Source organism: Ochotona princeps, chromosome 26 (genome assembly GCF_030435755.1).
Source record: "Ochotona princeps isolate mOchPri1 chromosome 26, mOchPri1.hap1, whole genome shotgun sequence".
NCBI classification, from domain to species: Eukaryota; Metazoa; Chordata; class Mammalia; order Lagomorpha; family Ochotonidae; genus Ochotona; species Ochotona princeps.
In genome coordinates, this window is record NC_080857.1 from 23,188,844 (window position 1) to 23,201,301 (window position 12,458).

At 44.8% G+C, this 12,458-nt stretch overlaps 1 protein-coding gene across 6 annotated transcripts in view; it reads right to left on the bottom strand.

The window, feature by feature from the left end:
• The window catches only part of RAD51B (RAD51 paralog B), a 562,304-nt gene that overhangs the window by 81,740 nt on the left and 468,106 nt on the right, over window positions 1-12,458 (bottom strand). For all 6 annotated transcript variants that reach the window (XM_058655552.1, XM_058655547.1, XM_058655551.1 and 3 more), the window contains exon 9: window positions 6,633-6,736. In XM_058655552.1, coding sequence (XP_058511535.1) covers window positions 6,633-6,736 — 104 coding nt within the window. The remainder of the gene's footprint in view (window positions 1-6,632; window positions 6,737-12,458) is intronic.

A 12,458-nucleotide genomic window follows, 5' to 3' on the forward strand; every position in this document is an offset into this window, starting at 1 on the left:
CCCTGGCCAAAGCATCAGCAAAGGGGACACCCCCAGAGGAAGTATGAAAGGAATGCTTCCCACTGGGAACTCCCAGTGGGACCTCTGGAAGAGGAAGTTCTGCCCTTGAGCTTATGCAGCAACAGTGATTTCCTAGGGACCCTGACTTTTTAAAAAAGGGAGGCCCAGGAAGTTATTTGTCAGATAAGATATCAACATTCTTATCAAATGTGGTGGGAGAAGCATCACATGTCCACTCTGGTATGAGTTCTTTCGCAGAGCTTTCTCTTTGTGCTCTGCGAGCAGCAACTTGCCACACTCTTTCACTGCTTCTGCAAACTTCCAGCGGGGCTTGCTCTCACCGTAACACCTTCACCTGATGACCTGAAAAGAGAACTCAACTCCTTCAAATCACCTCTGTGAGGGCTTCTCTTCGGCAGACGCCCTGTTGGGCAGAGTGTGGGTGGGGCTTCCATTTCACACTCTAAAGAGGGAGGCAGTGTCTGCACCAAGGCAAGGCGCTTGGCCGGGATGGTGTGTTCCCTCTATAGTTCTTGCAGATCTTTGTGCTGAGAACACTTCCACCCCTCTGCACAATCAGACTTCTGTGGCAAGATCCTCTCTCTCTCTCTCTCTCTCACACACACACACTCCTAAAAGCAGATGATGAACTGGGATAGAAAACAAGAGCATGCAGCGTGGTCTGGGATGAATTTCTGAATTAGGGCATCTATGCCTGAAACCCATTTAGGAGGATCCTGGGAGTAGGGAGACAAACCAAGCAAGCATGGCTTGCAGGCGTAACCCCATCTTCCGTGGATTTCTCTGGTGAGTCTGCATAACAAGCCCAACATCCTGCTCCAGATTTAACCTTCTGCCTATCCAGAAGCAAAAATCATCATCTTTTCTTGGGTTATTTAGTCCCCCACTAAGCCTTCCAATTGTAGCAGGGAGATGTTAAGCTAAGCAACAAAGACTTCTCACCCTCCCCCCTCAACTCCTCAGGCTGCCTGCTTCCTGAGAGCAGTTGCAGGAGCCCCTCTCACTAGGCCTGCGTCTGTTTTAGGACTCTGCTTGCTTCACAAAGGAATCTAAATTAAGATTCCAGGAGAAATTTGGCTCTCACTCTCTCATAAGCCTCCAGCAGGCTGGCTTAAAAAAAAAAAGTATTCTTATAGCATTTCTATAGAGGTATCTGCTTCTAATTGTCAAGGTTTGCTTGCTGGCCTTTTCAGTGAATAATTACCAGTACTTTAAAGGAACTGTTCAATTGCAAAGTGCAGAAGAGCAGCTCTAAAATAGCAGTGTGTCCTTCCTCCTCAAGATTGGGTTCAAATAAAACACAGGGAGGGTGTTTCTCTCTCTCTCTCTCTCTTTCTCTCTCTCTCTCTCTCTCCTTCTAAATAATGTATTGAATATGTAAGTGGCAAGCATTGTCCTTGTCCCTGAGGGTGCATTGATAAACTGACTCCCAGACCTTAAGAGGATTCAAAGTTGGATTTCAAAAGGAGGAAAGTATGGGAACAAGAGCCAGGTGCATCTGTGATCTAGGGCAGAGCGACTGATGAAGCCTGGGCCCCATGAAGTCTGCACAGCAGTGGTGTTGGAGTCTTTGTAAATACAAACAGCCATTAAGAGAAGGTCCCCCAGAAAGCAATGTGGAAGGTTTCCAGGATGCAAAACAACTTGAGTCTTTGAGAAGAGCCTATGGCCTCTGGGGGGATCAGGAGCTTGGGTCACATGATGGTTTTGTCAACAATTTACTGGGGACATTATGCTCATCCTTCAAGTGTTCTGTAACTTTCTGATGCCCTCTAGATAGAAGATGAAAATATTATTATAAAGTCCACTTAAATAAACCTATATGAAAAAGTCGCTTCTTTCCCACTTGTTGAAATAAGAGAGTCATAATGTTTATTTCATCAAGGGGGTGTGAGACTTAGTTAGGATTAATTTACTTCATGACTCCTAGGGCACTTGAAATTTTATATAATCCCATATGTGGTGTGTGGGATCAAACTTCATGAGAATTTGATGAGAAAGAGAATGAATGTTTCATCATGTTTTCCCATCATTCTTTCAAATGTAATTGCCCTCACTCTGGTATTACAAATCCCTCATTCCAAGGTGCCTGGTTACAGTTAGAGTTTTGCTTTTGAAGGACCCAGCCAGTCCACTCTGCTAGCATCTGCCTTATCAATTGCTCCAGAACCTTCTTTTAGCAAGTGGGAGTGAGCTGGGGTTGGGTGGGAGGTCCCAGCTCCTCTCTGCTGACTTAATTCATGATGCTCTAACAGCAAACACTCTTCACAGATTTATCTGTTTCTCCAAGTAGATTGTGAAAATTAGAGCATACCAACTTTCTCTTACTCATCTCTTAAGTTTCTAACGTTTTTTAAAAAATTATTTGAAAGGAAGAGACAAAGAGAGAGAAAGAAAGAATTCCCCCAGAGTCCAGAACAGCTGGGACTGAGCCAGTCTGAAGCCAGGAGCCAAGAACTCTGTCCTGGTCTCCCACAGGAGTCCGCAAAGACTCAAGGATTAAATTCATCATTTGCAGCCTATTAGGTGTATTAGCAGAAAGCGGGGTCAGAGCTGAGGTCACACGCGATCCCAGGCACTCTGTTGTGGCAGGAAGGAGTCCCAAGCAGTGGCGGAAGCTGCTTTGCCACAGGAGCTGCCCCTGAACCTCTAGCATCTTGCACACTAGCGAAGAAGTGTTTAAGTAAAGGTTTGTCAATGAGTGTGTGGACCTTGTGTTCTTGTGGGGGGGCCACCTCCCAGCCTGCGCCAGCCTCACGCCAGCCTCACGCTGCTACTCGCCCCCAGAAAGATGGGATGCTGGCACCGCAGGCGGCAGCTGAACCACATTGCCAGCCCCAGGGCAGAGAGCTTCCTGACCTGGGCTACGGCCATAGAATCAGCTGAGGCAGTTTTACAAATAAATACCAATGCCTGCACTTCACCAATGCCTGCCTCACCCCTACCAAGGTTTTGAGTTTCTTGGCTGGGCCTGGCACCCTGTCACCAGGGCTTCCTCAGAGCTCCTGTGAAGAAGCGCAGCCAGCTCGAGAACCGCTGAGTTAAAGTGACGGTTTCCCCTGAAAGGGCTTGTTGCATGTTGGATGATTTTACCTTCCTTTGGATTCAAATCAGTTGTTTTAACTACTTATTAAATAGTAACTCAAACACTGCTTAATGATAATGCCATATAGTAGTCATCCATACTGTTTGTGTGTGCACAAGTGGTCTTCAAAGAGCGCATGGAGGGGTCAGTGTTGTGGTGCAGTGCGTTAAGCTGCCACCTGCAGTGCCAGTATCCCATATCAGCAAAATTGTTTGAGTTCAGGCTGCTCTGCTTCTGATCCAGTTTCCTGCTAATGCACCTGGGAAAGCAGTGGAGGATGGTCCATGTACCTGTGCCCCTGCCACCCATGTAGGAGGCCTGAATGGAATTCCTACTTCCTGGCTTTTCCTGGTCCAGATCTAGCTGGTGCAGCTACTTAGGGAATTAACCAGTGAATGGAAGATCTCTCTAATACACGTTTCAAATAAATAAGTCTTTTTTTTAAGTTCATGGAAAATGTATATTATTAAAAAACTAAACAAGGATTTCAAAGTTTAGCTTTTACCAAAATACACTTAATTTTTAATTCAGTTTAACTCCCTTGATATAAATACACAGCACACACAGACACAGATGTGTGCATAGGCAGTCTTACACACACACACACACACACACACACGGTCTTCCATCCTAGACCAGAGGACTCGAGGTCAGAACTACGTTTTCCACGTTTTTGCAGCCTCAAGCTGTGCCCATGGTAGAGCAAAATATACTTTTGATGATTTAAAAACAGCAGCAGCAACACCACCACTCATGTAGCAGCCATTTTTGCTCTATTCTAAGGACATGCCTTAGGTAAGAATCAAAATGTAGCAAAAAGGGTGGGGCACAATTGAAGCAAAGCAGGAAACGAACAAATAAAAGTCAAATGGGAAAAATGCTAAGTTAGTCCAAAAGAAAATGTTTCCCAGCTTCCTAAGAGGGTTTTTGCAAACACTGGAGCAGAATAAACAAGGGAATGAACTTGGCTTGTGCCCTGATAAGGAGATTTCTTTCTTAGTTATATAATTTTACAAACTTTCCAGGGTGTAAAGAAAATAATGAGCCAGGGAGGACGTCTTCCCTCCGACAATACAATTCAGCGCTTGGGTTAATCAGCTCAAAGATCTGCTCGGCTTGATCCGACCCCCTCCCAGCTGTGTGATCTCAGACTAAGCCTCAATTCAAGAGCCCTGGTGGAGGGCTCAATGTCATGGAAACAGGATAAAATGTAATCCTCATTCCATAACCTTGATCCCTTGGAATAGTGGCTTCTGCTTGTTCTGTGAAACCCGCCTACCCAAATCACACCCTCCAAAAACACAATAAAGAGGGGGAAAAAACCCAACTTGGTATCTCCTTCCAGTGGCTGATATTCCAAAGATCCAACTATCCTAGAAGGATTCAGATGTGCTCTTTGTAATAATAATAATAATAATAATAATAATAAAGCATTAATTGGTGTAAGGAAAGTTTAGCTTTATAGAATTGTTTTGTGCAAATATCCCCCCCAAAAAGGTTGTCCTCATCTGGTTCTTACACCCACTCAGTAAACAGGACCACAGGAAAGACTCAGTAACTCACTAAGAGCACCTGCTGTTGATGTAAGACCAAGCCATCCAATACACAGGTCTTCTAGATCAAACCTGATCCTAGTGATGGGGCCACCAACTCAACTACTGGTCCCAAAGGCACACACATGTTTATAGATACTTCATCATTTGCTGTTCGGCCTGAGCTTGCCATGTTACCACTGATCATGGTTTATGCTGATTTCTAATTGTTGTTTGGAAACAGGACTCAGTCTACTCCTGATTAATGAGTAGTGCTAGTTAGCAAGTTGTCCCTTGTGGGTCAGCGTAGCACCACTGACCTGTCTAACAGGATATGAGCTGATAGACTGCCACTGGTCCATCCCCACTCTGCTCCTGGCTCTTCCTGTGACCAGGGGCCCGCAGGTGACCTTCTTAGCCAAGACCTACCAAAAGCCTCCAGTCACCCAAGAGACATGGGATAATACACGTACCCTTCCAGCCACATTAACTCCTTTATGTACTTATAAATTCTAATTGGAGTTAGTAACAGTAGGATCTGGAAGCCTGAACTAGTACATATGACAGAACAAATCACAAAATCAATGTATTTTGGTAATAACATTATCTGAAATCGAAAACAGTGATTAAATGTAAGTTTTCAAGGAGAAGTTCAACCATGGCATGAAGCTGCTTGAATCAATACTGCTTTAGCAGGACCGTGGCTTCCTCTAAGGCAATTCAGATAGGAGTTCATGGCAGTCCTTAAAGATAGCCTGTTTACTTAGTGTGATTTACTACCCAGAGTACTAACCCAAAGTCATGAGGTTCTCCAGGAATATTCCTGGTCATGTTCCACTGAAATGAGAAGGGATGGCTAACTACCAAGGCCAAAGCATGATGGTGAAGTCAGCGTGGAAGAGATGAGCATGCTGGGGGCTGACGACCCAGGAATGCTTCCCTGAAGGGGAGCCGCCAGTTCCCTCCTATCACACACAGCCAGCTCCATCCCCAGGCTGGAATGTTATCAGCACAGGCCCAGGCCAGCCAAGAAGAGACTCTGGGCTGCCACGAAGGGCACTTGGCAAGGTGTGTCTGCCAACAGGCAAAGGCTCCTGTCTGATGATTCCTGCCTCCTTAAAGCAGAGTCCACATAGGGAAAAATGGCCACAGCCTCCCTGCTATCTCCTGCAGAAAGGACCACCACGTGGTGCCTCGCACCTTCTCGTTAATAACCTGATTGATTCTGTCTTTTTAAAAACAAACAAAAAATTGAATAATCACTCTGTCTTCTTCCTCCTGCTGCTTGTAGGAGAGCTTGTGATGGGATCTGGCCAAAAACCAGAAACAATCCCCCCCAAACTCCAACAAACAACAAACAAACAAACAAACAAAAACAGGATCAAGCTGGTAGATACTGGGACCAATCACTCTCCTGGTGATGATCTATTTTACCAAAGAAGTCAGTCTTTGGAACCTGGGAAGAGAGGCAGGAAAGCAGTAGGAAGCCAACCCTTCTAGAAGGAGGTGGCAGTCTCGTTTGAGACCACGATAGAAAGCACAAATAGGAATCTCTGAGAGGCACTCTTGCTTCTCAGGAATCTCTCGAGCATCAACCAGCCCTTTAAACTACTGGCCATGCAGTACATAAAAGCACCCAGGTTCTGGGGCACAGTTTATTTAATTTAGAGGCTCTGTTTGACACATACCTTCAAAAACAGCATGATCAATATTTAATTTACACACAAATTATGCAGTCCCACCTCTCCGCCAAAAAGAAAAAAATCATCAAAGCAAAACCATCATTTAGAAATGAGAATATGAGATCCCTGGAGTTGTGGACATTGATCACTTGCTAACTCTGGCATTTGTTTTCTTTTCCCCTTTGTATGGCTTGTCCCTCACGTGATTCCAGCTGCCTTGGGGACAAGCAGGGATGCCCCTTTGCACGAGCTGGCCCTGGACAGACAGCGTGACTATTGCTCCCATAAGAACTCAGATTGCTGTACACTCACCTGCCTTCTCTTGGAGTCAAGGTACTGGAGAATCAGCCGAGTGTTCACACTGTGACTCCAGGTGTTTCCTAGGGCAGCTGCCACACAGCTGGATCCAGATGTGCCTGGAATCAGAACACACAGAACAAAGTCATCATTCACGGATACAAGAGGACTCAGTGCATTCTCCTGGAAGTGGATGGATTAGGGAGAAAGGAGAGGGGCTATGGAGCAAGAGATTCCAGATAAAAACTAACATGGGTTTCCCTCTGCCTCAATGAAAGCAACCATCAAGGGGGCCGAGTAACTGAGTCACACATCAACAAGAGGTGGCATTGCCAGCCAGCTTGGAACCATGGCTAATGACTAATCGAGGCATTCAACATTCATAAGACAGGCATCATATTATTCCACATATTAAGAGCTGTTTATATGAAAACATTTGATAGAGTTGTTAGATTTTATTCACTGATATTCACTCATAACTCAAAGATTTTTTTACTGATATCAAAATGGAGACATGTACATCTAAAAACACTTTTGCCCTCTCATCTCCCATATACACACACCCCCAAAGAGAAATCTGGAAGATCTCAACATGAACTGTCCAGTCCATTTTAGACATCCCTGTTCCAGGAGAAATGCTCCAACTCCTTCTAAGGTTTCGATACAGAAGGGGATCTTTTCTTTGAGTTCCTGGTTAACTCCAACTTAAACTTGAGCTACTGTTTCCCATGTGTCAGGCTTCCTGGAGTCTGTTGACATCAGCAGGAGAAAACCACTTTTGCTCCTTGCTCCTCTTCATTCACCTTAGGGAAGGCAAGGCCTCCAGCACAGCCCCTTGGAAAGCCAGCTACCACTATGACAGTAAGAACATCCTGAGGTCTCCTCTGAAATTCTGTACCCTCTCTGACTTTGGTCACAGGAATCCCAGGCTTCAGGGAACACATTTGGACTTATGCTGCCTTGTAGAGTCCAGATGTCATCTCTTTTGAAAGAGGAAAGTCAGAGTGGATCAGCTAAAGTCAACTGACCTAGCTAAAACCAAATGAAGTCTTGAGTTTCTCATTTACAGTTCCTTCAGTGCATTGTAGGAATTGATGGGACATCTTTCAGGCTGGACCACTGATTCACATAGCTTAAGCTTCTGTACACAGATGCTACCGTGTATCACTGTGGCTCAGTGGTTCCTAGCCTAGAGGTCAGATGCTACCGTGTATCACTGTGGCTCAGTGGTTCCTAGCCTAGAGGTCATTTTCTTGTCAATATCTGAGAGTCCTCCTGGAATCTAGTAGGCAGAGACCAGGGACGTCATTGAACATCCTCTAATGAACAGAAAACCTTCCCAACAAAGAAATATCCAACCCCAAATATAACAGTGGAAAATTCTTGGGTTGCCTCAAACCATATGTGTTTTCTCTAGCTCAAACAGGTACAGGAGTGAGTTAGATGTTAACGAAAAACAAAACAAAACAAAACTGGACCCTCAACATGGTTAGGGCTTCAGATTGAAGCAGAATTGAATGCGGGAAGAATGAAATTTGGATTAACCTTGGTTCACCATGCACACAATTCAAAACATGCCCAAATTATTGAGAAAACAAATCAGCTACATTGTTGCTCTGATCACATCATTCCTCTACTGAAAATCCTTCAAGAATCCTCCACGCCTGAGGATAAAATATTAACTCCTGAACAATGCATTCAGGGCACCCCATCACCTGTTTATGCATCTCTCTTTGGCATCATTTCCCTAAGCCCTCTCACTGAATAGTTTACTGTGACCTCCTGACCCCTCTGTCCTCATCCTCCTTGACCTCTTGTCAGCAGTTGATAAAGCTTCCTCCTTCCTTGGCAACCACCCTATTGGCCTCTTCTACTTCTCCACTTACACGTTAATTATTCCTCTTTCCCCCTCTACCTTTGTGTACTCTCTCTCCCTGCTTGTGGGTGGACCTCCGGGAGGTGGGTGGACCTAGCCAGCAGCTAGGAGGTAATGCACAGTAATAAGAAGCCAGGTACTAGACAGGAGTAGATAGAAGAGATGTGTTTGCTTCCATTCTATAGATTGGTTTATGTACTGGAAGTCAGAGCTACAGAGCGAGGGAGGAAGCGGGGTTTGGAGAAAGGGAGAGAGGCAGAGAGGGAGAAGTGGAGAGAGGGAAAGAGAGAGAAGAAGAGAGGGAAACAGAGAAAGGGAGAGAGGGAAAGAGATCTTTCACTTACTAGTTTACTCCCCATAAAGCTGGCACAGACAGGCTGAGCCAAGCTGAACCCAGGAGCCAGGAGCTTCATCTGGGTTTCCCACATGGGGGCAGGAGCCCAAACACTTAGACCATCCTCCGATGCTTTCCCTAGGTCGTTAACAGGGAGTTGGATTGGAAAAGGAGCAGTTAGGATGTGAACTGGTGCCATGACACCACTATGCCACAAAGCTGGCCCTTCCATTTTTCTTTCCATGTATAATCCTCTCAGTCTACCTTCATTTTTGTCTCTTTTTGGCAGAGACACATACACAGAAATATTTTCTGCTGTAAGAAAAGCAGCACTGCAAGGACAGTTAGCAAACGATGTTTGCATTCTTGAAAACAGTTATACTGAGATAACTCACTTATCATAAAATTCACTCATTTAAAGTATACATTTCAATGGCTTTTACTTCATTCACAGAAGTTATCCAACCATCACCACAAATAACTTCAGAACATTTCAGTAGTCTCCTTAACATTTCCCAAACCCTGTACCTCTTAACCACCAGAACATTTCACTGCTTCCCTTAATGTCCCCCAAATCCTGTACCCCGCAACCACCTGGCCCCAGCACCCCATTTTCTGCCCATACTCAACTGTGGGAAACCATAAATTTACTTTTTATCTCTAGGAAGTTAGCAATTGACTGCAAGTTTTACATATTAGGAGATGACAGGAGGTAGTAGGGACCGTGGTGAATTCCAGAATTCATCCAGGCTGTAATGGCAGACAACCCTTAGTCACCTCTAGCTGCTGTTGTGATGTGGGAATGTGAGTTTGTAATTTGCCACATTTTTTATTTTTTCAAACAGAAGTCAAAAATCATTATTTGAAGTGCAATCACCTGATTTTAAAAATATTGGTTTAGGAGACACAGACGTGGTTTAACAACAGGTTAATTCTCTACCTTCAAGCTCCAGTATCCCATATGGACATCAGTTCATATCCCGGCTGTTTCACTTCTGACCTAACATGCTGTGTATGGCCTGGGAAAGCACTAGGACATGGTTCAAGGCCTTAGGCCCCTGCACCCATATGGGAGATCTAGAAGAAGCTCCTGGCACCTGGCTTCAGCTCAGCTCAGCTTGGGCCACTGCGGTCACTTGGGCCAGTAACCCAATGGATGGAAGCTATTTCTCTTTCTGTCTCTCTCTGTAAATCTGACTTCAAATAAAAATAAATAAATCTTTAAAAAAAATATTGTCTTAATTTTTTAAAACACCCCAAGTATGCTGGTGAGCCACATAAACCTCAAGTTTGCAGTGTCTGCTCTCCCTGTAGACAAAGCTTATCCTTGCTCCCCAAGCCCTGTGGATGATTCCAAAGTGTTTTCACTATGGACTTATTTTTATCACTTGTCTTCCATCACTTTTTTTAAAGATTTATTTTATTGTTATTGGAAAGGCAGATATACAGAGAGGAGGAGAGACAGAGGAGGATCCTCTGTCTGATGATTCACTCCCCAAGTGACCGCAACAGTCAGTGCTGCGCCAATCCAAAGTCAGGAGCCAGGATCCTCCTCCAGATCTCCCATACAGGTACAGGGTCCAAGGCTTTGGGCCATCCTCGGCTGCTTTCCCAGGCCACAAGCAGGGAGCTGAATGGGAAATGGAGCTGCCGGGATTAGAACTGACACCCGTATGGGATTCCGGCACGTTCAAGACGAGGACCTTAGCCACTAGGCCACAGCTCGGAGCCCCGTCTTCCATTATTAATCACAAGAACTTCAGCACCATGAATTCCCTATTTTCAGATCAAGCTCCTCACTTCCCATGTAAATGAATCTTTTCCCTTGGTTCTTTCTTTGATATTCCAAGTTCTTTTGGTCTGAAACCTTAGTTCCATTAAAAAAAAATGCCCCTTATCCCATATTCCTCACTTCCAATAAACTGTGAGGTCCCACTGATGGAAGTGCAAGCTCTCACCTCTATGAATTCTCTCCTCTCCAGACCTCCTATCCCACTTCAACACTCATTAGCTTTCACTGGGGGATGTCTACTTTGGCTATGTAACTGGTCTTCATGTTGCTGGCAGTTTTCCCTACTAAAGCCCATCCTCTATTTTACTGCCTGATTAACCTTCTCCAAGCACACATCTAAGTACCGACAAACAGCATATTCAAAAACGTTCAATGGCTCCCAAGAGCTTTCAAAGCGTTCTAAATTCTAAGCCTGGTATTCAAGGATCTACCACCCTGTGCCCAACCTAACTTGCCTTTCCACACGTCTTCTCTTTATTCCACTACAATTTAACCTTTGCTCTAATTTAGCCATTCTCCCCATGTCTCCTCCTTATCTGGAAAACCAGTATTTTCATTCACACTTACAAATCTACTGCTTTTAAATGCCACGTCCTACAGGCCCAATTCTCTAATCATCATACAAAGATTTCATCCTCTACTTCTGTAATATTTTATTTCACCCTCTTACATTATTGCCATTTTGCATCCTATAAAATGTTACTTTTTTTACCCACTTTTTAAAATCCACTCTTAATATTGGTCATAAAACTATGGGAGATTCCTAGTTCTAAAAGAGGATACAGTACGCTTTCCGATGTGGGAACCACAAGTGGACCATTTAAACAACTCCATGTTGCTAAGCAAAGTGAGAACAGCCTAAGAAAGTATGCAAGCCATTTGGCTATCTTCTGGACAGGTGATTTCACAAGCACAAATGAACATGGAGAAGCATCCAGGGGAAAGCCTGAGTGAGCTTGCAGAGGTGCTGTAGTACCTACAGCCATTACACCACCACAAGAGTCTGAATAGCAAGGCTTTGAAAGTTAACTCAGTTAACAAGGATTTTCTTTTCCAAGTACTACATGCTAGGCTCTATGTGAGCCCTTTTATGTAAGGAAGGCTTCTGTCCTATTTGGGCTGCAGATCTTAGCTACATCATCTTTTATCCTTGCAAACAACCCCGTGAGGTAGGTAACATTCTTATCACTATTGACAGACTGAGAGGAGGAGAGATGAAGTCACTCCCTCAAGGTAACAGGGCAGGTTAATGATAAAGCCAGGGTTTGAAACCAGGCCAACTGCATCCTGACCGCTACTCCCATGAGCCCTCTCTGGGCTCATCCCTTCTCCAGCAGCAAATGAGCCATACCACTGCCAGCGCACAGGGGACACCTAGACAGGGCCTGGAGAACCCAGGAGTCCACCGTTGGGCTGACACAGATGGAGGAATGTTGTGAACATTCTATCACTCATCTGAACTCTGTGTGTCACTCGGGGCCCACACTTGGCGTCCTCTGCTCTGATGCACCAAGATAAGCCAGGGCAAGGAGTTTCCAGAAAGACAGCACAGGCCCTGGCTTGGCAAGTTATTGAACCTTGCTCAACTGGCTCGGCAGCTGTGTTCACACAAACCAGCTGGCCTGGAACTGACCCTCTCTGGTTTACAGGCTTACAAAAAGTTTTGGTCAGGATTATAAAGACATTTTGCTCCACACAGTCTCCAATACAGAAAAAGAACTGGAGGGTAATTATTGCTAGAAGGTTCTCTGGAGAGGAGAAACTGTCAGTCCGTGTAAATTTGGTGTTTCCAACCAGAAAACTTAGTGGTCTCTTGACTTTGAAGCATTCCTATGAGAA